The sequence below is a fragment of the Sus scrofa genome, chromosome X, assembly GCF_054392235.1.
Source record: "Sus scrofa isolate SSC_HxYL_T2T_F1_AM1 chromosome X, Sscrofa_HxYL_maternal_Yorkshire_Landrace_v2.0, whole genome shotgun sequence".
NCBI classification, from domain to species: Eukaryota; Metazoa; Chordata; class Mammalia; order Artiodactyla; family Suidae; genus Sus; species Sus scrofa.
In genome coordinates this window covers 118,043,065-118,068,211 of record NC_139401.1, presented here as the reverse complement: position 1 = coordinate 118,068,211, position 25,147 = coordinate 118,043,065, and the positions used below count along the sequence as shown (strand labels likewise).

General features: G+C 39.3%; 2 protein-coding genes across 42 annotated transcripts in view; both read left to right on the top strand.

Annotated features, from left to right (window-relative positions):
* Positions 1 to 25,147, top strand: part of IGSF1 (immunoglobulin superfamily member 1) — a 504,513-nt gene that overhangs the window by 336,716 nt on the left and 142,650 nt on the right. The window lies entirely within an intron of this gene.
* Positions 22,260 to 23,183, top strand: LOC100513516 (olfactory receptor 5J3-like). The gene has a single exon (XM_003135391.3). The coding sequence runs from the start codon at positions 22,260 to 22,262 to the stop codon at positions 23,181 to 23,183; it is 924 nt and encodes a 307-aa protein (XP_003135439.3).

Sequence of the window (25,147 nt, the reverse complement as noted above, 5' to 3'; positions counted from 1 at the left end):
GTAATGGATGACAGGTGGCAATGTACTGGTCGTGTGGCTTGGCTGCCAAGAGGAAATTATCCAAGTCCCTCAGCAACATAAAAAAAAAGTACATTTGCATAAGGCATCCTGCAAAAGAGATGATTGGGCACCGGCTTTAGATGTCTGCCCACATTTTGGAGTTGGAGTTGTTTTGAAGCAGATGTCAGGGAAGGACAGATTGGCAAGGAAGAAGTACAGGAGGCTATGGAGGCGGGCATCACTGATAATAGCCAGAATGGCAAGTAAGTTTCCCACCAGGGTAACTAGACACACAAATAGAAACAGCTTAAAGATAAGCTGCTGCTGTTCAGACACCCGTGTAAGACCAGGAGGATAAATTTGGATACAGTTTGGTTTCTTTGGTGTATGGTTCTGCTGTGTCTAAAAAAAGACAAAAAAATCAACTTCACTGTAAAATGGTAACATGACAGGAAAGCCAGAGGACTGTGTACCTTATTACAGAAGTGAATCAGGCCTGGGAACCAGATAGTCTTGGGCCTTATTTTCTGTTTATCAAAACACAAGCTCCACAAGGGCGTGGATATTATCTACTATGTCCAATGCTGGACATCAATGGTAAAGAGAGCGACAGGCACATAGTAGGTGCTCAATAAATGTTGATTGTATTTGTTTTTATTTTTTTGTCTTTTTAGGGCCACACCCATGGAATATGGAAGTTCCCAGGCTAGGGGTCCAATCAGAGCTGCAGCGGCTGGTCTATACCACAGCCACACCAATGTGGGATCCGAGCTGCATCTGAGACCTACACCACAGCTCACGGCAACGCCAGATCCTTTATCCAATGAGTGAGGCCAGGGATTAAACCTGCGTCCTCATGGATATTAGTCGGGTTCTTAACCCGCTGATCCACAATGGGAACTCCTATTGGTTGTGTTTATATAAGAATGAATGGATAAATTAAAAAAATAAATATTCAGAGTTTACCACTATTTTCATGACTGTTATTTGTGGCTTTTCTAAGTCTATTTCATTCATTTAAAATGTGGCTAGTACTCACCTTATAGGATTTTGGTGAGTGTTACAAGGATACAGATAAAATGCCCATGTTTGTATTTTAGCTATTGCTGCACAAGTAGTAGCTGCTATCAATCACTAATTTGGAAAAATCATAGGATTTAAAGGTGAAAAGAAACTTTCAGACAATATCTAATGCAGTCTCCCTTTGGGGGCAGTTGAGTATTCAATATGCAAGTGAGGGTCTAGCTGATCATGTTTTAATATTCCAGAGACAGAGAGCCACAGTCTATTTCCAGTACCTGATCAAAACTTTTATCCTTTAAGTAATGAGCTATTCTGCAAATCTTCCTGAGCACTTCCCAGTTTTTACATTTCAACAAGGAAAAATTAGTCATTTGCCATAAATGCTGCTGATGTCATGTAGGGATGTTCACTGAATTAAGCAATGCAAAGGTAAGTGTCCTTAACCAGACCATTTATAGTGGAGTTGATTGGGCATAAACCAAAGTGAAGAAAATTTAGGGGTAGCATTTTAACAGCTAGTGTTTATTGAGGGCTTACTATGTTGCAGCCACATCCACTCTGTTAAGTGCTTTACATTGATCATCTTATTAAATATTCAGCACAACTCTGGGAGCTAAGTAGGTCTACTAAGAAGATGTTCCATTTATGGGTGAAGAAATCAGGATTTAAAGAGGTTAAACAATGTGATAAAGTGATACATAGCTAGTGTAATGGAGTGAGGCTTCTGAGCTTAGTTAGTCTGACTTTAGATCCCTCTTCCTCCACCACTGTACTATATTGCTGCTATGCTGCATACGGCTTCATCTTTGTAACAAGCATTACCTGTGTTCTGGGCAAATAAGAGCTTGCTCAACCAAAGTCACAAAGCTAGTAGACTAGACTTTGAATCTTGATGCCTAAGTGTTTTTTGCTATAGCTGTCTATGTCCGAGTGAGAACAGATGGGCTTACAAATGGGAAACTCCGCTTATTCCAATTTGCGCCTTATCTATGCTGCTGTGAGATCTATCTTACACACTTGCTACTTACTCAAAAATCTGTCATGTCTTCACACTATCTTCCCAGTCTAACACAACTGGACTGTCATTGTATAAATTTACATATTTCTGCTGATTTGCTGTTTGACTTTGTTTGCTCTGAAAAAAAAAAGAGGTTAGCAGAACTAATGAATAGTTGGAGCAAAACTGCAGGAGAAATGTTGCACTTACTAAACAACACAATTTCCCCCAAGTAATATAGCAGTTCTCCTTCGCATACTAACAAATACATGTGCTAATTATAAATCAGACAAGATCAGTTCTAGTGGGACCTCTGCTAGGCAACATTTAGCCATTTCATATGTACAGAATGTACTGAAAACAATACAGTGGCATAATATTATGTATGTGTAATCTAGGTTTTTCTCTAATGCAGACTGTATTAGTAATATTTGACAGTCCAAGTTTCTGATTTGACCTTCAACCACCATAGCTGCTAGTTCCATTTAACTCCTTGTTCTTGCCTACTCTCCCCAAGCAAATACCATCTTTTACAGCCAAACACATAAGTATCTTCAGTTTTTCAACCCTTATGTATTGAAGTCACTAATTTGGCACAATATTCTTGCAGTGAACTTTGGGAGCAAATGTTTGTGTATTTGGGTTGGGGGTCCCCCTCTTATGGAACTTACCTTGATGTTTTGTGGCTATTTCCAAAGCTTTTCCAGAAGGAAATCATTCCATTTTCTGCACTTAAAAATGGTAATTTTTCCAAACGGAGAAGTGAAACTCTTCTTGTCCCCAGATAGAAAAAGACAAAGGAGAAGGCTGGGATAGAACTGAAAATGTGAACTGGTGGAGTTGTCCCTTACAGTGGATTTAGAAAAAGATCACCCTAGGCCTCAGGACACAATCCTCCAGGCTACTCATTAGGAACCACTCTCAATTCCACCTCTATGGACTTCCTTACTGGGATATACTGATATTCGCTGATTTCTTGGGATTAATATATATGCTAATTATGTATATTATATAGTTATATATATTACATATGAGCAAGCCACATGTCCCTGTTGTATTTTTATTCTAGTTAGAAAACTAAAATGTCAGTTTGCCAACTTTTGAAGAAAAACATCACCTTCATTCATACCTAATAAGTACCTTCTCAGGCACTATTCTAAGCCCTTCATGTATATTAACTCAGTGAATTTATTTTCATGATAAAATTATGAGGTAGGTAAAAATGTCATCCCCTTTTCACAGATAAGGATACCGAAAACAAAATGTTAAATGATTTGCTCAAGGTCACACAACTAGTTGATAGTAGAGCCAAGGTTCTTATCAGAAACTCTTGTTCTTGATACCATTTTCTTAACCACTGTGTTACAATATACCCTACTAATCATGAGAGAACTCTAGGGGAAGAAAAGGCATTCAGAGAACTTGACAAATTATTTTCTCAAACTTCACTCCTAGCATTCTCCCTACTGTGAATCTCAGCAAAGGTCCTCACTTCGTATTCAGTTCTACCTTGAAACCTACAGATTATGGACAGTTGACTACCCTCTTCTTTCTTAATGTTACTATGGAAGGATAGCCTCCCTTTTATTAAAGACAAATCCCTTCACCTGCATTCTGGATTCCTTCCTCTTTTGCCTTCCCAGGAAACTTAATGCCATCAGTCCTCTTCTTTCCTATATTTTCAACCAACCCTTCTCTCCTGGATTCTTCTTTTGGCTTTTAAACATGTTGTAGCCTTTCCTATGTTTGAACAAACAAACAAGCAAACCATGCAGGATCCCTTAGCCCCCTCAGTTACTAAATGATCTCACTCCTACCATTAAACACAAACTTCCTGAATTGTCTATATTTCTGTCTCCATTTCTTCACCTCAGCCCACTCCAATCTGTCTTCTGCCCCACACAACTCCACTGGAATAGCTCTTGATAAGGTCAAAATGACACCCATGTGGCTTGGATCCAGCCTTCCTGGAGGCTTAACAGCACTCACCTCAGATGATCGCCCTCTTTCTTGATGTACCTTCTTTTACTGTATGTTCAGAACTTTACTCCCTGGTTTTCCTTCTATCTCTCTGACCACTCTTCCTCCATCTCCTTTTATGGCTCTTCCATACAATCTCTAAGTGTTTGTCGTGATGACCAAGTTTTTCTTTTCCCATCCTACTCTTTACTTAGAATAAAATTATCCATTTTCATGACTTCAGATGCCATCATTGTACTGATGGTTCTGTTCTTCTTTTTAATCAGCTCTCTCTTCTGAGCCCCAGAACCATACGCCTGACTATTTGTTATGTATACTTGTATATACCTTGTAAGCACCTCAGATTCAGTATTTTCAGCATCATAGTCATTGTCTATCCACAATACTGCTTAAACCAATTTTGGCCCTCCTCCGTTATTCCTTACCTCAATAGAATATAGTATTATCAATTTTTGTCATTTTTGATGCCTTCAGTCTTTATTTAAGATCCCATTGTTTAAGACCTATAGATTCTCCATCTTAAATATTTCTCAAATGTATCCGCTTTTCTCCATCACCCTATTCTAAGCCATCATCATGTCTCTACATATAATTTTTTCCCCTCCAAACTGTCCCTAGGCAGATAATTTTTCAGTGACTTTCTTTTTTCTTTCTTTCCTTCCTTTTTTTTTTTTTTTTTTTTTTTTTTTTTTTTTTTTGCTTTTTAGGGCTGCACCTGTGGCACATGGAGGTTCCCAGGCTAGGGGTCTAATCGGAGCTGTAGCCACTGGCCTACACCACAGCCACAGCCACAGCAATGCGGGATCCAAGCCACATCTGTGACCTACACTGCAGCTCACGGCAATGCCAGATTCTTAACCCACTGAGCAAGGCCAGGGATTGAACCCTCATACTCATGGATACTAGTCAGGTTCGTTACCAATAAGCTGCAAGGGGAACTCCCCCAGTGACTTTCTAATCCTCTTAGTTTATTGTCTAGAATTAGTAATGTAGCCTACAAAGCCTGGCCTTCTGCTGAATTCTCATGTTGTGCCACTTCCTCTTTCTTTCAGTTTCTTGAAATCCCAAATTCCTTCCTGTCTTCTTGTTGTTTTATATGCTTATATTCTCTGTCTGGAAGGGAATGCCCTCTATATTTGGCTAATGTTTTTACTTACTGTCTCAATTTAAATGCTCCTTCTGAAGGCAGGCCTTCTCTGATGTCTCAAGACTACATCAGATTCTTGCAGTGACATCCCATAGCCATCTATACATCTCCTATGAAAACTGTTGCAACTACTTTTTTTCCCTACTATCCTATGAATTCTATAAGGACAGGGAACATGTCTAGCCACTGCTTTATTTCCACTGTTTAGCAAAGTGCCTGACAAATTATTTCTACTCAATAGTTTGTGAATGATTGAATTAATAGAAGAATAGAAATTATTTATAGAACTATTAATTTGGAGTGGAGGTACGGATCACGGAAGTCTTTAAAGAGAAAACGGTATTTAAAATATGTCTTAAAGAATGAAAAGGAGGTTGGGATGGAGGCATCCTAGCAACTTGAAATACCATTTTTAAAGCTATAGAGGGAAAAGAAGTGCAAGGCCTCAAAATACAAAATGTGACTTAGAGTTGTCTAGTGTGAGCTATAGCACGGGAGAGAGTGGTAGAAAGTGAGACTAGCTGTAAAGCACGAGAAAATGGTAGAAGGTAAGACTAGAAGGTAGTAAGTTGGGTAGGATTGTAAGGGTTTTTGTGTATAACGTGATTAATGATGCTTGACTGCATCCAAGAGAACAGCAACCATCATTTTGTGATGTGGGAAATTCAGAGATCAGAGCTGACAGGTAACAGTGAAGAACTAACATCACAGGTACAAAGCAAAATAGGTATAAAAATTACTCCTTTCCTTTGTGGTTCTACCTCTCTTTTGGGGGGCCCCCCTATAGACCTAAATCCCTATTTTAGTGACAAGAGAGCATATATGGGGCTGGCCTGACTTTCCAAGTCATTAGAGAAATGGCTGAGTATAAAGACTGAGGAACGAGGAGTCATGTCACTCTCTTGAAAACCCATCAACACAATTCCCCAGGCCAGTAGAAAAATGGTGTCTCTTCATCCGCTTTGTGTTCTTTTTTCAGTTTGGTAAATTACATCACAGCTTTCATTGGATTTTCCATTTTTTTCGGGAGTCTTGGACTTTCCTAGAGGATATTTCTAAGTCTTTAGGCAATTGGTATTCAGTATTGTAATGTCTGATTCTTTCAAGGGACGCATTTGGAAACAGAGAACAGTGACACTGACCTTTTCTCTGAGTGGCTGCCTTTGCAAACATCATAGCAAATGCATTTAGGAATTGCTCATTCATGGGGGCTGTTCAGAAGCAGAGCGAGGGAAGTGTCCTGGGAATTGACAGTAGCAGCAAAACAGTACAGAAAAGAGCAGGAACATTCAGCTATGATGAATGGGGTCATTTTTGCTTTGAAAAGATTGATGCTTCCTCATTTGGAGGATGGATCCATATACTCTTAAATTCTTGGTTGAATATATGTTTGTTTGTTTGTTTTGACAGAGAGGATCATAAACATGGCCATGATGCTAGTTGAACTTCTGTTCTCAGCTACCTGAGTGACATTTGGCAAGCCCTTTCTCTGGGTATTAGTTTTAGCCGCTGTAAAACGAGGGGGTTGGACTAAATTATCTCTACACTCCCTTCCCACTCTGACATTTGACAATTCTGTGACTTGTAATTGGGTACATTTATGCATGTTGTGGTGAAAATGTGATCGTATATGACTAGAAGGTGGGTAGTAGAAATAGTTCAGTTTCTTTTCATTTAACACAATGGGGTTGGTGTATGTGTTTTGATGTATAATTCATGAAATTTTTCAATTTCTAGCTTAGAGAGAGTTCGTGACAATAAAATTACATTCTGTCTAATCGGTTCACCTATGTTGTGTGTGTGGGTAGGGGGCTCATTGCAGAAGAGTGTGTTAGCTAAGAGGGGTCATCTGGAGGTGGTGGGACACGTAAGCTCCTGTTTGTGATGGAGAAACACAAGAACGGGAAGAGAAAGATTAAACCTAGCTTTACGTAAGCTGCTTCATAAAAGTTTTTGAAAAACACTAGGAATTGTTATCAGCTTGTCAACTAAATTGGAGCCAATCTCTGTTTATACCCTCAGTGGCAACCTCTTCAAGGTGGACAAACAGACTATCCATGTATTCATTGTTTCACTCTTGAGAGAAAGAGGCAGTATTAAAGCTCTTCTTCAGGATTAGAGAAGAGGAAATGAGGTGAGAGAAGGATTCCATAGGTCTCCTGTCTCTTCTAACTCTCATCCAGTTAGCAGGGGAGTGGGCTGTAGCATCCAGTATTGACTCCCCTTCTTACCTGTTTCTCCTCCTCCTCTGCAAATATCCTTAACAGCAAACAACAAAAACCATTGAGAGGAGTGGGAGAGCTGAAAGAGCAAGGGCTAGATTACCTACATCAGCCCTATTCCATCCAATTATCAATTGATGAACATTTTGTTGGCAGCTACCCAAGGAGACATTGAGACAGGGGGACTATTGAAGGAAGATGAGGAGGGCGATATTTGGGCATCAAAGTCAAACCATTTAGCTCTTATTATTGCAGAGAATCATAGCAGATGGTGTCACATTTTACTATTCAACTTGCTTTATTTGGTGCATGAGCCCTATTTTGCCAACTCTTAGCTTTTATGCTTCCTCATAACAATGGATTATTGTGTCAGTGAAAAGAAATGGAGGAAAGTGAAGTTAGAACAGATAAAGCACAGGTAAGCAACACCGTACTCCGAAGCAGCTATATGGAACACACAAGTTGGTTAGGGAGCACATATTTATACAATGTCTACTCTGCTTCTCAAAGTAGTCTTCAAAGCAGCAACTGAACAAGGGCAAACAATAGAAAGCAAAGTAGAGGAATTGAGTTGTTAGACATAGGTGGATTTTTATCATAAAAGATTTCCTGGAGAACATAAATTTGGGGAAGGTATACATATATACCTATAATTGCTGTAATTATACTATACCTATAATTGCTTTGTAATCAGGAGATCATTGGGACACTTTTCTAGTGAATGCTTCTATCTCAGTAGTAATCTTGGTATTTTCAACTGGGGTATGGAATTATTGTGCTATGTTAGTTAATACTTGTTGTCATGCATGTCTCAGGGAGTGCACTGTCCTTTAAGACAACTGGCAAGGGAACAAGGTACTTGGAAGCTTTTAATTGGCCTGGGAAAGGATGAAATTTGCCACTCGACATGACAAAAGGAACAAGTACACGGTGTACTTCTTCCCTAATGAGATTCAAGATTGGTGGAGAAGGAAGATCTTCCTGATTTTCAGTTACTTGGATGGAGTGTCCAGAAAGACAGAAATGAACAGTGAAGTACACAATAAGGGTCATAGTGACCCAGCATTTTAGCAGCCCTTAAATCTCTGTTGATTCTCCCAGAATGAACCTGAGGCATGGGTCTCTTGGGATAAAAAGGATATCTTCAGAGAGAAAAACCTTTTGCTAGGAGACAAGAGCCCTGTCCCAAATCTGGCTTGAAATATTATTTTCAGTGTGGCTTTAAACATTTTATTTTCCTAATATTCATATTTGATTTATTATCTATTGAACACAAAGGAATTATTTTCCTGGCTGTATAACTTGATCCCATCAGATAACTTTCAAATACAAAATCTTTCTATTTGCCACATGATGATTTGGAAGGGTAGTAAGAGGGAGAAGGTGGGGCTGGGAGTGGGATAATTGGAAATGTAGGAGTGTTTCAGTGAGCTCCACCAATAGTTCAGTCTTGAGTGGAATGTAATTGTAGACTCTCATTCAATTGTATCATCCAGCAGGCCTGCCTGACACGTTGCCTGTTTTCTCTAACAGTTTCTTCACTGCTGTGGACTGAATTGTGTCCCCTCAAATCCATAGGTTGAAGCCCTAGCCCCCAGTGTGATGGTATTTGGAGATGGGATCTTTGGGAGGTAATTAGGTTTAGATAAAGTCACGAGGGTAGGGACCTCATGATGGGATTAGTACCCTCATAAAAAGAGACACCAGGGTTCTCTCTCTCTCTCCCTGCCACGTGATGATACACCAGGAAAGTGGTTGTCTGCAACATGGGAAGAGAGCGCTTGCCATTAATTGATGCTGGCACTGTTATCTTAAACTTCTAGCCTCTGAGAAAATAAATTTCTGTCATTTCAGCCACCTAGTGTTACTTTGTTACGGCAGCTTGAGCAAGCTAAGATTATTACCCTCTCCTAAAGTGGGCCTGACATGTGATGTGTAAAGAAAGGAAATCTAATACCACCAAGTTGAGTTTATATTCTTGAGAATCTGTTAGAGCTTGTCTCTTCAGGGGTCTCCTTGTGGGGGGTAATACAAGTTATTTATTATATTGTTATAGTGAGGCTTGATTACCATCCTTTGTATCAAAATATCCCCCCTTCCATACCACGTTCCATTTTACACCACTTTTTTATTTCTGCCTCATTAGTGTGGCTTTTCTCCATGTTTGTTACTTTTTAGTCATGGGAACAAAGAAGCTGGAGGACATTATAGGAGAGTTCAGAGTTATTGGTTTCTTTTCAGGTGTGACATTAATGACCATGTTTATCATTTTTTTCCTCAGCCATGGGCTGCCTTTTGGATTCTCTAATATATGGCCACTGTGTCACTATGTGTATTTGCAACACTGGTACTATGTTAAGGTCTATGAAGTCTTGGTGGTTAATCCACTAATAAGTTAATACAAGCAATATTCATTGAGCACCTATGACATGCAAGATTCTGTCCTAAATGCTGAGATATTGATAAATGAGAAAGGCAAGTTCATTTTTGCCCATATAGTGCTTATATTCTAGCCTAAAAAGACAGATAATAAATATATAGAGAGAAATGAACTTAAAGACATAATGTAAACTGGTAATAATTGCTAGAATAAAATGGTGTAGAGAATTGATGAGTCAGTGACTGCTTTAGATAAGTTAATCAGGGAATTTTTCTCTAAGGAAGTGACAAACAAGCTGAGACTTGAGTAATGAGTGATAAGAAAGAACTGGAAAATTGCAAGTAGAGACTAGTGCAAAAACACGAAGTTGGAAATGTACTGAGCATGTACATAGAACATAAAGAAAAACCAGTGTGGCTGGAAGTAATGAGAGAGACAGATAGATGATAATGTCAAAAGATATTCAAGGACCCTATAATGGCAGGGGTTGGGGGGAGGGTGGTGGCATCCAGAATGCTATGGTAGAGTGTTTGAACTTTATTCTGGAAGCAGTGGACGGTCATTGATGGGTATGGAAAGGGGTCTGATTTACACTTTGCAAAGGTGATTCTGGCTGCTATATGGACAATGGGCTATAAGGGACCAGATTGAAGACAGAGCTCAGTTATAACCTATTGTAGTACTCTAAGAGAAAGACAATAGTGGATTGGGCTAAGAAGGTACAGAGTAGGTAAAGAGAAGTCTTTGGATACTGGATATCTTTTCAGAGTAGATCAGCAGAGGTTGATGGATTGGATATCGTGGTTGCATGAAATGCCATAACTATGGTCATCCTGTGGCCTTTGCCTGCTTACTCAACTTCCGCTGTTCAAATGTAATCATCCCTTGGTTTCCAGTGTTCTTTAATTTCAATATGGCAAGCCTTAGTGTGAGTATACTTTCATCAGTTTTGTTAGGTACTCAATTATCCCTTTTAATCTGAAAACTATTTCTTCAGTTCTGAGAATTTTACTTAAATGATTTCTTCAATAATTTCCTCTCCTCCATTTTCACTCTTCTCTTTCAGGAAAACCTATCATTCCTATGTTGGACCTCCTGGTTTATTCTTCTAAATAAAAAAAAATTTTTTTCTCTTTATTTCTTTGGTCTAGTTTTTGTGAGAATTTCTCAACTTAATTTTTTGCTATATCTATTGAAGTTTTATTTCTGATGTCATTTAAAATATCCAAGAACTCCTTTATTTAATGTACATTTAAAAAATAATATACTGTTCTTATTTAATGACACAATATCTTAATATCTTCTTTTACACTTCTGATGATCTTAAAGTTTTTTTTTTTTTGGTTTTTTTTTTTTTTTTTTTTTTTTTTTTTTGTCTTTTTAGGGCTGCACCCATGGCATACGGAGGTTCCCAGGCTAGAGGTCCAATCGGAGCTGTAGCCACTGGCCCACACCACAACTCACCTACACCACAGCTCACAGCAATGCCAGATCGTTAACCGAATGAGCTAGGCCAGGGATCTAACATGTGTCCTCAAGGATGCTAGTCAGATTCTTTTCCACTGAGCCAAGATGGGAACTCCAATCTTAAAGATTTTTAACCTTCTCATCTCCCTGAAATGTTTTATCTAAATTGTTTTTTTTTTCTTGTTTGTTTTGATTTCTACCCTTCATGAAAGAATTTTTAAGAATCCTATGTCTTGGGATCCTTGGATATTTGGTTATATTTGAATGGAACATGAAAATGATTAATAAAAGTTTTTTGTCATAGTGGGCCCTACTGTAGGATGATTTGGTTTGATCCCTTTCAGATTAATTTTCTATAAGTCTGCTTAAATTCTCTGAGAAAATAGTTTTTCAATCTTCTACCTGGGGGTTATAAGCCTTGGCTACAGGTTTCTGGGAACCAAGTAGAAGGCTAGTGTTCTCAACATGCAGTATATATAGCTAGGCTTTCACCTAATCTCACACTCAGTTCTATCTGAGACATCTTGTCCAAACACCTCCCATTTTAATTATCAGAGAATAAGTCACTAGTCTTCTATGAGAGGGAAGTATGTAGGGGACTTATCCAAGTAAGAAGAATAATGAAGTAGATCTAGATGGCTAATTGCTTCATAAATCACCTTTCTACTAATTCCCAAATTTCCCACTTTCATCCTCACTTACAGAAGTATCAGATGCTGATTTGATGCTGCTAGTTTCTAAGTCTTCTGGACATTACTTGGTACAAATTGTATTGTTCATTTTCTCACTGCTAGTTTAGGATCTAGGTTTCTCAGGTCTGATAATCAGTTAATATTTGATCTTCAGTTTTCCATTTCCTAAAGTGTTAATGTTTTCATATTCTTCCCTGTTTTGTTTCTCATGAGTTTACAGACCTAAAGTAGTTCTTTTATGTCATTTATAGATAAATGTGAATTTCTAATGCACTGCACTCAACTGGAAACTCTCTGTTATTTTTCATCATGGCATTTAACACATTTATTGTGGCACTTTCACTATATTATATATTTACTGCATGTCTCTTGTCTACAAGTATGCATGTTTCATGAAAATAGAGATATTGTCTGTCTTGTTCACTGTGCATTACTAGAGCCCAAGACATACTAAATACTCAGTAAATATTGTTGAATAAATTAATCTGACATATTTTACTATTTGGAAAAATGATATTTGTGGTCCTAATATCTGAATGTCTGTAGGAAAAAGTGAAAATAATGATATAGCAAATTAGTAAAATAAAAATGAGATAGTGACTCAAGGAAAAGAGTTATACAAGATAAGATACATAATCATATACATACATTTTCACTCTTTTCTTACGTTTTTATGTTTCTTGTTTCCAATTTTTGTTTTAAAAAACCAACTGGCTGTGCATAGTAAATTTATTTTAGAGGAATATGAAAAGTCAAATGGAGACCCGTTAGTAGATTGTTGCAATAGTCCAGGTGAGAAAAAATTATCACGTAGTAGAGGGGATAGAACAAATTGAATAGAGTCTAAAAGAATTTAGAAGATAGAATTAGAAGGACTTGGTTACCTTTGAATAAGGGAGGAGTGGAAAAGTAGGGAAATATTAAGGTGTTAGGCATGACTGCTAGCTTACTGGCTAAATGGACAGTGGCACCTTTCACTCAGCTGGTCAGACTAAGTGGAGGAGAACAAGAGTAGATACGAGCATGGAAGCTTTGGCATTAATTTGCCCTGCTTCCTCTACAACCGCACAAGCATTTTTCATTTGGCTCTTTGGTCCCAGATTTAGAGAAAAATTTTAGTCTGAATTTTTCAGATGATAATAATTCTATTTTGCTCTTCTTGCATAGACTTAGCTAAGGAATAAAGTGAATGAAAATCATCATTGTTATTGCCTGACACCACAAACAGTTAAAGCAGTACATCCCAGTCTAAAGGGTATCAGTTGAGTGATAAAATCTACTGACCTGGGGATTCAGCTTTAGATTCAGCCCTGTCATTAAGTCACTGTGTAATGTTAGACTAGTCATATAACTTTAGTTTCATTATATATAAAATCAGGTTCATAATATAGTAATTACACTCTTGCTCAGCTATTCTTTGACTGGGAAAGTAGAGAAGATTCATATTTCTTTTGAGAGCTAGAAAGATAAGAGTATTTAGAAATAAGTAATGGATAAATACATTATGTAGAGAAAGCTAGTGTATTAACCTATATAGTAGCTAATATTGGCTACCATTTATTGAGAGGCTATCATGTGCCATGTGCTTTACCTATGTTTTCTTTTTTGGGTTTTTTGTTTGTTTGTTTGTTTTGCTTTTTAGGTCTGCACCCGCGGCATATGGAGGTTCCCAGGCTAGGGGTCGAATCGGAGCTGTAGCTGCTGGCCTACACCACAGCTGCAGCAGCACCAGATCTGAGCCACATCTGCAACTTACACCACAGCTCATGGCAATGCCAGATCCTTAACCCACTGAGCAAGGCCAAGGATTGAACATGCGTCCTCATGGATGCTAGTCAGATTTGTTAACCACTGAGCCATTACGAGAACCCCTGTTTTCATATTTAATAATCACAATGCCCATATGAGGTTAATATTACTATCACCTTTTTACAGACAAGAAAGCCAAGTCTCAGAGAGGGCAACTTGGCTTAAGTAACACTGCTAGTTAGTGGTAAATCCAAGACTCACACTCAGTTTTGTTATACTGCAAAGCCAGTATACTTTCAACTTTATGATACTCCCTTTTGTGCATAGTGGGTTACCTCTGAAACATGCCTGTGAACTTAAACTCATTGAATCTTAGAAGTCAAAAAAAATAAATAAAAAAATAAAACAACTCCCTGTAAATTGTCCAGTTCAATATCTTGGTTTATAGAAACCAAAGACCAGAAAGGGGGAGTAATTAGCCGAAGGTCAGACAGCTGCTTAGTGGCAGAGCTGAGGCCAAGGCCCATTTCTTTAAACAATCTGCCCATTGCTATATTGCTCTTTCTTTCTTCTTCTTTTTTTTTTTTTTTTTTTTTTTTTGCTTTTTAGGGCTGAACTTGCACCATACGGAAGTTCCCAGGGTAGGGGTTGAATTGGATCTGTAACTGCTGGCCTACACCACAGCCACAGCAATACAGGATCCAAGCCATGTCTGTGAATTACACCACAGCTCACAGCAACACCACTGGATCCCCAATACACTGAGCAAGGCCAGGATTGAACGCACATCCTCATAGATACTAGTTGGATTGGTTTCCGCTGTACCACAACGGGAACTCCCCATTGCTCTTTCTAATTTGAGGCCTGTATATAGGGCCTGATCTTAATCAGCCCAGATACGTGAAGTATGAACCAACACTAGCCTACTAATCTTATAGGATGTTAAGACAATGAAAGGATAATAGATTTGAGTTAGATTTGGATGAAAAAATTAATGGCTTGAGTTTTTTTAACATTTGCAAAAACATAAGATATGATTATGAAAGAGAGATTATTTTCACAGCAGCCTTTCAATTAGCCTTAGATTCTCTCAAGGGAGAATGGTTCTTTGTTATATGATGTATGCTGCTTGTGCTGAATACCACACAGTTGGCCGATGAGTGGCTATCTATATGGATAGAAGTCCAAAAATCTAAAAGCCTCAGTCCTTTCAGGAGAAATAGTTGAGGGAGAAGCACGAAATGCCGGATGTGTCCTCGATAAAAATAAGACATTGCAGGTGAGTTTAGTGGCATTGGGCATTTTGTTGAAATTCCTACATTTGGAGTGGAGGAGAGTGAACAATGGGGTGGGCTTTTTCATCAAGAGCCACTGATTTTGGTCATATGGTAAAAACTGATCTATTTTAATATGTCTGCCTGGGGCCCAGAACTTGAAAATCTTCAGGCAGAGAGACAGGTTTTTCTTTGAGTGACTCTAAATTGCTTTTCACATTTCTATTTTATGTCCACAGAGGGAACACACAATAAATTTGGGTAAGAAGGTAACAGGCAGAAATAAGAGCTGATGAATTCCAAGCTTACATAAACTAAGGTTCCCAATCCTGAGAGCATTTCTTTCTCCTTGTCAGTAGACTTAGTAAAACAAGACAGATGTTTAGAGTCCTCCTAACTCCTGTCCCATTACTCAGGGATTTTGGAGACAAGGCACTTCAATTGCTTTGTGAAATCGAAGAGGATTTAGTGGGCTAGGATGCGAGGGGGCAAGTGAGTGAAGAAAGGAGAGAGTGGCACATCAAGCAGATGACTTGTGTTCATAGAAGATGTGAAAGTGGAAGGGACAATGGCCCCAGCCCCCTTGCAGTAGCCACAAGCAACTGCCACTCTTACTTTCTTAAAGACACTGCAGAGACTCAATGTACACAGTTTTCCTGACCCTGAGACTTTAATCCCATAGAAAGATCAGGTTAAATACTTGTTGGTTGGTCTTGGCATTCATATTTACATAGGGGTGTGGACTTTTTAACATCATGAACTTGAGCAACTTTACTGAATTAAACATTTCAGCTAGCCAGCACTCTGTTTGCCTATCCGACATTTTCCATGTGTGGTCATGGTTTTATGTGGCTTAAGGTAATTTCACAAATGTATTTCTTTTGGGTGTTTCTAGTAATTATACAGCCAACTAGCCTGTTAATAGCCAATGGTGTATTTAGCTGTCTCAGTTGCTGATTATTTGGAATCTCTCAATATTTATTTGTATGTTCTGACTGATGTATTTTAAAAATTCTGCTCAATTGCCTATTTCCCCCTTTTGGTTGTTTCCTTTTTGATCTTCATTTTGATGTAGTACAGTGTGCATAAGTTTTTTTTAGTCATGTATTTGAACACATCATCCTGGCTTTGATGTTAGCCTCCATTTTTTTCCCAATAGGTACACTAGCTAAACAATATTGTTCATTGTTTTTCTAGTTTCAGTTTAGATTTTTATGTTTACGTTTTTGATCCATCTGGAATTTATTGAAATATATGATATGAGATACATATCCAAATTCACTTCTCTTTTTACGGATACACAGTTTTCTCAATTATATTTATCAGTTAGTGCTTCCTTTACTGTGTGTGTGTGTGTGTGTGTGTGTGCGTGCGTGTCTGACTGTGGGTCCCTGTGTCTGTGTGTTCTTTATAGCCAGCTGGACATGTTTTTATGTATTTGGTTCTCTTTCTCTAAAATATGCTATTTCATTGGTCAGTCTTGTTTTCACCCTAATGCCAAATGGTCTTTTTTTATATGTATGGCTTTGTAATGATGTTTGAAACTTGAGAGGCTATCTATAATCTCTATCATTACTAAAAATAATATTTTGGCATTTTTGTCTTATTATTCATCCAGGTGAATTTTACTATAAATTTGTCATGGTCTAGTAAATATCCTGTAGTATATTACATTGACATTGCATTATATCTATATATTAACTTAGGGACTCTCATCTTTCTTATATTTTAGCCTTGCCAGTTGGGAGCAAGGTGTCTCTTTCTATTTATTCATATCTTTATTTCTCTAATTATAATTTTATCATTTCCTTTGAATACATTTCTTTTGTCATCTTCAAATTTTTCAAAGTACTTTTAAATTAATGATCTCATCCAGTGCTTACCAGGGCTCTCTGCTGCAGGTCAGTAGAAGGATTTAGATGCAGCCAAGAATGACCACTCTATAGTAGGCTTTTTTTCCGCTAGTATTCATCAGGATTACATTTTTTGGTCACAGATTTCATGAGATATAATTCACATACCATACAAGATGCACATGTGAATGTGTGTACATTCAATAGTTTTTTTAGTATATTCAGAATTGTGCAACCTTCCCACAATTTTATTTTATCTTATTTTATTTTTTTATGGCTGCACCTGAGGCCTATGGAAGTTCTTGGACTAGGGGTCAGATCCGAGCTGCAGCTGCCAGCCTATGCATCAGCCACAGCAGCACCAGATCTGAGCTGCATCTGTGACCTATGCTGCAGCTTGTGGCAACACTGGATCCTTAACATGTTGAACAAGGCCAGGGATCAAACCCTCATCCTCACGGACACTATATCTGGTTCTTAACCCACTGAGCCACAATGGGAACTTCTTCACCACAATTTTAGTGCATTTTCATCACCAAAAAAAGAGTAAGAAATGTGTAATCATATGGGAATATCAAGTCATGCTGGATATTGAAATAAAGGAACAATAAGGTCCTTGGCAACATAAAGGTCAAAAGTTTAAGACCTATTAAAAGTCTAAGTCCAGAGTTCCCGTTGTGGCTCAGTGGTTAGCAAACCCGACTAGTATCCATGAGGACGTGGGTTCGATACCTAGCCTCGTTCAGCGGGTTAAGGATCTGTCTTTGCCATGAGCTGTGATGTAGGACACCGACGTGGTTCGGATCCCGCATTGCTGTGGGTGTGGTATAGGCCAGCAGCTACAGCTCCAATTCGACCCCTAGCCTGGGAACTTCCATATGCTATGGGTGCAGCCCTAAAAAGCCAAAAGAAGTGTAAGTCCATAAGTTTTTATTAAATCAGATAGCTTTTAGCCAAAACAAACAGAAACCTCCACACCTACCATTCCCACACCATTCCTCGAGACTTTGGCAACCACGAATCTACTTCTTGCCTCTATAGATATATATGAAAGGTCCAGAATAGGCAGAAAAAGATTTGCCTATTCTGGACCTTTCATATATATAGAATCATAAAATTTAAAAAATGGACTTTTAAGGAGAAGCAAAAGCAACATGTATCAAGCACCTAAATATTTGTTAAGCACTCTGAATAGTTTTTCTTATTTAATCTTCAAAATAGTCACTTCAATTAGGTAATATATTTCCACTTTAGATAAGGGAATTGATGGTAGAGAGGTTGAAAAATTTGTCTAAGATCACAGGGTTAGAATGTGACATAACCTGGATGCTTTGACCAGATCTTTGCCCTAGCCTTAAGGTGGCTAGGGGGTTTGGAAACATCCCTCCCATGCACTTCCCTCACTGGTCCTTAGTGCCTTGCACAAAGATCAGAAATCAGTATGGCATCCCTGTCACTGTGAGGGCTGAGGAAGCAGAGTATCATAGGGTGGTTTGTATAGTCCAGACTTATGGAACTACAGAATTTTTTTATTTTAGCATCCCTCTGTCAGATATTGAGAATGACCAATGATGTTTGTACAGTTTAAATAACAGAGCCATGGGAAATTACAGCTCAAATCTGGAAATAGCCTGAGAGACCACCTGAGTCTATCTGCTTCATTTTATTGATGAAGAAACTAGGACCCAGGAAAAGCAAGCTATTTGCTCAAGATCATATAGCTCAAATATAGCCACAGAAGATGACCTTTCATCTGTTATTGGAAGAATAAATGTACCAGTGGTGAAAGTCCTATCCAGAATAACTTCCAAAAACAAATTAAGGGGAAAGCAAGATAGGAATATGAAAAGGTCACTGAATAAGTTCAAGGAGATCTGGGTTCCAACACCAGCTCTCCCACTAATTCATTGTCAGACTTCAGGTGAGTCTCTTAACCTCTCTGGACTTCTGTTTCTTCTGGAAATGTGTTGGTTGGATTATATGATCTTTTGAAAGATTGCATTGTTAAACACTCAAGAAATTTTATTGGATAAGTAAATAGGTGAACCTTTATTTATTTATTTACGTATCTTTGAGGGCTGCACCTGAGGCATATGGAACTTCCCAGGCTAGGGGTTGAATTGGAGCTGCAGCTGCTGAGCTGCGTCTTCACCCTACACCACAGCTCACAGCAATGCCAGATCCTTTACCCACTGAGCAAGGCCAGGGATCGAACCCACATCCTCATCGATACTACTCAGGTTCGTTCCTATGGAGCCACATTGGGAATTCCGAGCCTTTATTTAAATTCTAAATGTTATGTTATTTTGAGAAGATGTCCCTGTGAACTACATAAGTGAAAAATTGGAAAGAGGGTAACCAAAATTTTTTTCTTACAGAACTGGTAAATTTACATGCCTCTGGGGATAAATGAATGAATGCATTTTTTTTTTAACATGAAAGATTACTTGTTCAACAAATAATAGGAGTACCTGATTATTTCCTGTAAGTACATATCCAAGACACATTGCCAAGTTAGTAACACACCCATTCTGGCTGTTATATTGGCACTGGTTAATGCAATGCCATGTGCAGATGGGGTGTATCGAATCATTCCCTTAATACAGTCTTAATTTTCTATGTTTGTTTCCTTTGGGAAGAAAAAGCAATTCAATCTTCTTTTAAGAGAAAAAGATTTCACTGTGTTCCAAAGATTAATAGGGAGTCATTCATTCATTCAACTAATACGTATTGAATGCCTACAATGCATACCGACGTCAAGGAATAGCGTTATCCTAAAATAGGAAATCTAAAAAATGATACAAAGATGTGAAACTAACATTGAAATCCTGTCTTTTTTATGATTCAAAATACATGAAAAACTGAGAGCTATTTGTTTAAGCCTTCACAGGTTGAAACTTTCACAGTGGAGAGGCAGAGCAGATGATGTGTGTGTAGGGAGTGAGTGGGAGGGCAGAGAGTGCAGTTCTGTAAGCAGGAGCTGAAGCAAGCAGCAGAAAATGATCATATTGACGCATTCCTCCTCCCTCTCCCACCTCCCATGATGGAATAATAATAGGGATCCGTTCCATGTGTATTGTATCACCCTTCAGAGTTTATAGAGTGCTTTCACATTCATTATCTTATTTGATCCTCATGCCAGCCCTTAAATAGAGGCATGGTGGATATTGTTTTTTCCGTTTTTCAGAAGGGAAAATATGGGGCTCAGAGGGGTTAAGTGGCTTTTCCACTGAAAGAGAACACAAATTAGTACCAGGACTAGAACTCATGTTTTTTGTCTCTGAAAGAAGTGTTCTACCCATTGTCTCCATTCCGCCCAGGATTTTCACCTCTGATCTTCCCATTTGGAGTTAGAAGTTGTTGAATATTCTCCTGGGCAGGCTGCTGTGCTGAGTAATAGCAGCAGCAGCAGCAGCAGTAGTAATAGTAGGAGTTAACTCCAACAGTTTGGATAGAGCAAAAAGGAGTGAATTTCTACCACAAGTAAAAGACACTCCTTCCATCTACTCTGGCAAGTTGCTCTTTGTGTGTGTGTGTATGGATTTGTGTGTCTGTGTGTGTGTCTGAGGGGGGGTTATAGACCGGAGCATGAGAGATTATGCCTCAGCCATAATCTCAGAAGTGCAAGGTCACTTCTGTTGGTCTGAAATTATAATAGCATACACAAAACAATACCTCTCATTCTATTTGGTGAAATGGAAAGGGAAAAAAGAATCAGTAGAACATAAGTAGGAGTGTTCATAAAGCAACGAAGAGAGTAGAATTCAGTGAGCACCTAATATGTACCAAGTGCTTTACTTAAAATGTTTCATTTAGGAGTTCTCATTGTGGCTCGGGTGGTTAAGGACCCGTTGTAGTCTCCTGAGGATGCGGGTTGGATCCCTGGCTTCTCTCAGTGGGTTAAGGATCCAGCATTGCCGCAAGCTGTCACATAGGTCACAGATGCAGCTCGGAACCAGTGTTGCCATAGAAGTGGTGTAGACCTGCAGGTACAGCTCTGATTTGACCCTTGGCCCGGGAACTTCCATATGATGCAAATGTGGTGATAAAAAGAAATATATATATATATATATTTCATTTAACCTTCACTATTGTCCCATGACATAGGTTGTATTGGTGCCCTTCTGTTTCAGATTAGTGCACCAAAGCTTACATAGGTTAAGTTGTAAATCACAGAACCAGTGATCTCCTAAGCCGGGATTCAAATAGGTCCATAGAGCTCCAGAATCAGACATCTTAACTACTGTACCAAATAAAGAACCTATGTTTTTGTGGTGAATTAAAAGACATGGCTTTCTTTTGAATCAAAGTTGGGAGAGCCCTGTGAGGTTTCTTTGTCTAGCCTCTCACCAAATGCAGGAATCCCTTCTAGACACCCCTCGCTAATGGCCATCCAGTGAACCACAGGGGCTCTGATTTAGTTGAAATGCTACAAATGGAGAGGGGTCTGCATGAATTTATCCCTTCTTTTCTTTGGTGTTTCATCCACAGCACGAGCCAGGCATTTGTGTGAAGGAGCAAGCCAGCACTAGAAATATCCTGTGGCCAAAAGAGAGAGGGACAGAATCCATGCGCTTAGCCTCGGTGTTACCTAACTCCAGCTGTTTCGTGACTTGGTCCTTTGCTCAAGTGGATCTGACCGACAAGCCCTTGTGGAATTCAGTTAGTTTTGCGTACCTGCATCACCATTGCCTAAGGCATGATTAAAGGCATCAGTCAGGAACTTCATGAATGTTTTGGTTGCTCCTTCACAGGACACAAATGATACCTTCAGACTTGAGTTCAGTTTCTGATGGCCATTTAGGGGCATTCTAATTCTGCAGCAATCTGTGAGTGAAGAGATGATCAGGATTCTGGAAAACCCTCTACTGACCAAGCAAAGTAGTGAGTATCTGTGACTTCTTCTGTTTAAGAAATAATCTCACTAATACTGAAGAGAGGGGGAGCTATCTGTCAAGATAAAATCCGCCGACAGATTTCCTGTATTGTTACCTTATCTGCAATAATTCTTTGAACTTGATTTGGAAAAGTGAGGGAAATGAGGTGGAATTCCATACCCCCAAGTTTTCTAAGAGTTTGTAGTGCTGTATTAGTAAAGAACATCTCTTGATGACATCTATTTTTCTTTCTACCTCATTTATCCTTCAACAAATATTAAGCATCCTTTGCATCGTAGACATTTACTCTGTTCCTTATGTGTTCCTTTTACTTTCTGAATTTTCTTTACCTTTTTTCCCCCTGCCTCTTTTTTCTCCTGTCTTCACTTTCTCAATGTTATGTTTGAGAAATAGTGATACTATTTGGGAAAGTGTTTAAAGTGGGAATGTAGATGTGGGGAATGGTTGGAGAGTGCTATGGATTCATGTGTTTTGAGTGGAACTGTTTTACCTATATAATCTAGTTTGCTGTCATTTTCTCACTTAAAGCATGTCAAAAGAACTCTTAACTACCAAGAATAATACCCAGCTTGTGTTTATGGAGAATTCATCTATAGTTACCAACTTCCTCCTTCTTGGAATGACAGCTAACCCTCAGCTTGGAGTCCTGCTATTTGGAGTCTTCTTTCTTGTTTATATTATGACTCTTTGGGGGAATCTAGGCCTGGTAGTCTTGATCAGAGCTAGTCCCTGCCTACACACCCCCATGTATTTTTTCCTCTCTAATTTGTCCTTTCTTGATGTCTGTTTCTCTTCTATCACCATCCCAAAGACTTTAGCAAATTTGTTATATAAGGTGCAGGCTGTTTCTTTCCTTGGATGTATGACTCAAATGGGCTTGTTCATAATCTTTGCCTCTGCCGAATGCAACCTTTTGGCTTCCATGGCCTATGACCGCTACATGGCCATCTGTCACCCATTGCTCTACCACACCACCATGGCTAGAGTCCGTTGTCTCCTCTTGGTAACAGGATCCTACCTTGGAGGCTTAGTGAACATGGTTTCTGTGACATCTTCCATCACACAACTATCGTTCTGTCAACCATATGTCCTTCCTCACTTCTTCTGTGATATCCCTCCACTATTGGCACTAGCTTGCTCAGATCCCTGGGTCACGCAAATTGTGGTTGTCAGCTGTGGAGGATTCACCCTGATCATCTCCATTATGGTGATCCTTGTCTCCTACCTGTCTGTCCTCATGACTATCCTGAGAATTCCCTCAGTTTCTGGCAAACAAAAAGCTTTCTCTACATGTGCTTCCCACTTGACTGCTGTTGGCCTATACTATGGGACAACAATGTACACTTACTTGCAGCCCTCTCAACGTGGATCCCAGGCAGGAAATCAAGTGGTCTCAGTGTTTTATACAATGGTGATCCCACTGTTAAATCCTCTCATCTACAGTTTGAGAAACCAGGAAGTGAAGGTTGCTCTTTGGAAAATACTGAAGCAAAGTCTATAATCTCCCATTCTGTGTCTCAAAAAATGTGATATGTTCTATGAAGACTTCCTCACAGCTCTATTCACAACATTTTCTTTGCCTGCAAATAAAGCCTTTTAAGAATAGTTGTGGAATTCCTGCTGTAGTGCAGTGGATTAGGAATCTGACAGCAGTATCTTGGGTTGCTGCAGAGGTACGGGTTTGATCCCTGGCCTGGCATAGTGGGTTAAAGGGTCTGGCATTGCTGCAGCTGCATAGGTCACAGTTGCAGCTCAGATTCAATCCCTGACCTTTGAACTTTCATATGCTGCGAGTGTGGACTTTAAAAATAAAAAAGAATTGTTGGGAGAGAGGCCAAGATAGTGGACTAGAAGGACCCTAAGCTCACCTCCTCTCAGGAGAACACCAAAATCACAACAATCTACAGAATTGTTGGAAAAGACTAAAACCTATCAGAAAAGATCCTCTACAGCCAAAGGCAAAATGAGGGAACCAAAACAAGACTGATAGGAGGGGCAGACTTGTGTTATAATCAAATCCCATATCTCCTGTTTGGGTGTCCCACACATTGGAGAGTAATTGTGTTACAGAGGTTCTCCCACATGAGTGGGAGTTATGATTCCCATGTGAGGCTCCCCAGTCTAGGGGTCTGGCGCCGGGAAGAGGAGCCCGCAGAGTATTTTGCTTTGAAGGTTAGTGGGTTTTGATTGTAGGAACTCCACAGGATTGAGGGAAATAGAGACTTCACTCTTAAAGGGTGCACACAAAGTCTCACATGCACTAGGACCAAGGGCAAAAGCAATAATTTCATAGGAGCTTGGGTCAGACATACCTGCTGGTCTTGGAGGATCTCCTGGGGAGGTGAGGAGCAGCTGTGGCCCACCCTAAGAACACAGATACTGGTGGTGTACATATCAGGGAACATTCATCTGCATGAGCTATCCTAGAGGCTGACATTTTGGCACTAAGACTTGGCCCCACCCAGCAACCTGTAGACTCCAGTGCTGTCACACTCAGGCCAAACAAACGCAGGAGGAACAAAGCCCCACACATCAGCAGACAAGCTGCATGAAGACTTCCTGAACTGACGGCCACTACTAGACCTGCTCTTAGACATGACCCTGCCCACCAGAGGACCGAGACCCAGCCCCCCCCCACTAGGGGGCAGGCACCACCCCCTCCCATCAGGAAGCTTACGTAAGTGTCTAGACCAGCCTCACCCACCAAGGGAAGATACCAGAAACAAGAAAACTGATCCATCAGCTTGCAGAACTAACATAGAATAAGACCTACCCTGGGACCATCTGGTCCTTGGTACTTGGGTGGCACAAGGGAACTGTACTGCTGAGACACAGGAAATTTCCTATAGAGGGCCACTTCTCCAAGGTTGAGAAACATAACCAACATTTTACAGATTTAAAAATACAAATCACAATTTAGACAAAATGAGGCAAGAGAGGAATGTGTTTCAGACAAAGAAATAAGATCAAACCCCAGAAGAACTGAGTGATGTGGAGATAGATAATCTACTTGAGAAAGAGTTCAGAGTAATGATCATAAAGAGGATCAAAGAACTTGGGAGAATGGATACACAGAGCAATAAATTAGGTAATTAGCAAAGAATTAGAAAATATAAAGATTGACCCCATGGATTTAAGAATACAATAACCAAAATGAAAAATATACTAAAAGAATCAAAGGTAGACTAAATGAGGCAGAAGAACAGATCAGTAAGCTGGAAGACAGGGTAGTGGAAATCACTGACACCAAACGGAAAAAAAGAATGAAAACAAATGAGGACAGTTTAAAAGATTTCTAGGACAGTATCAGCATACTAATATTCACATTATAGGGCCCCTGAAGGAGAGAGAACAGAGGAAGGGCCTGAGAAAAATTTTGAAGAGATAATAGCTGAAAACTTCCCTAACCTGGGGAAGGAAATAGTCACCCAAGTCCAGGGAGCACAGAGAGTCCCATATAAGATT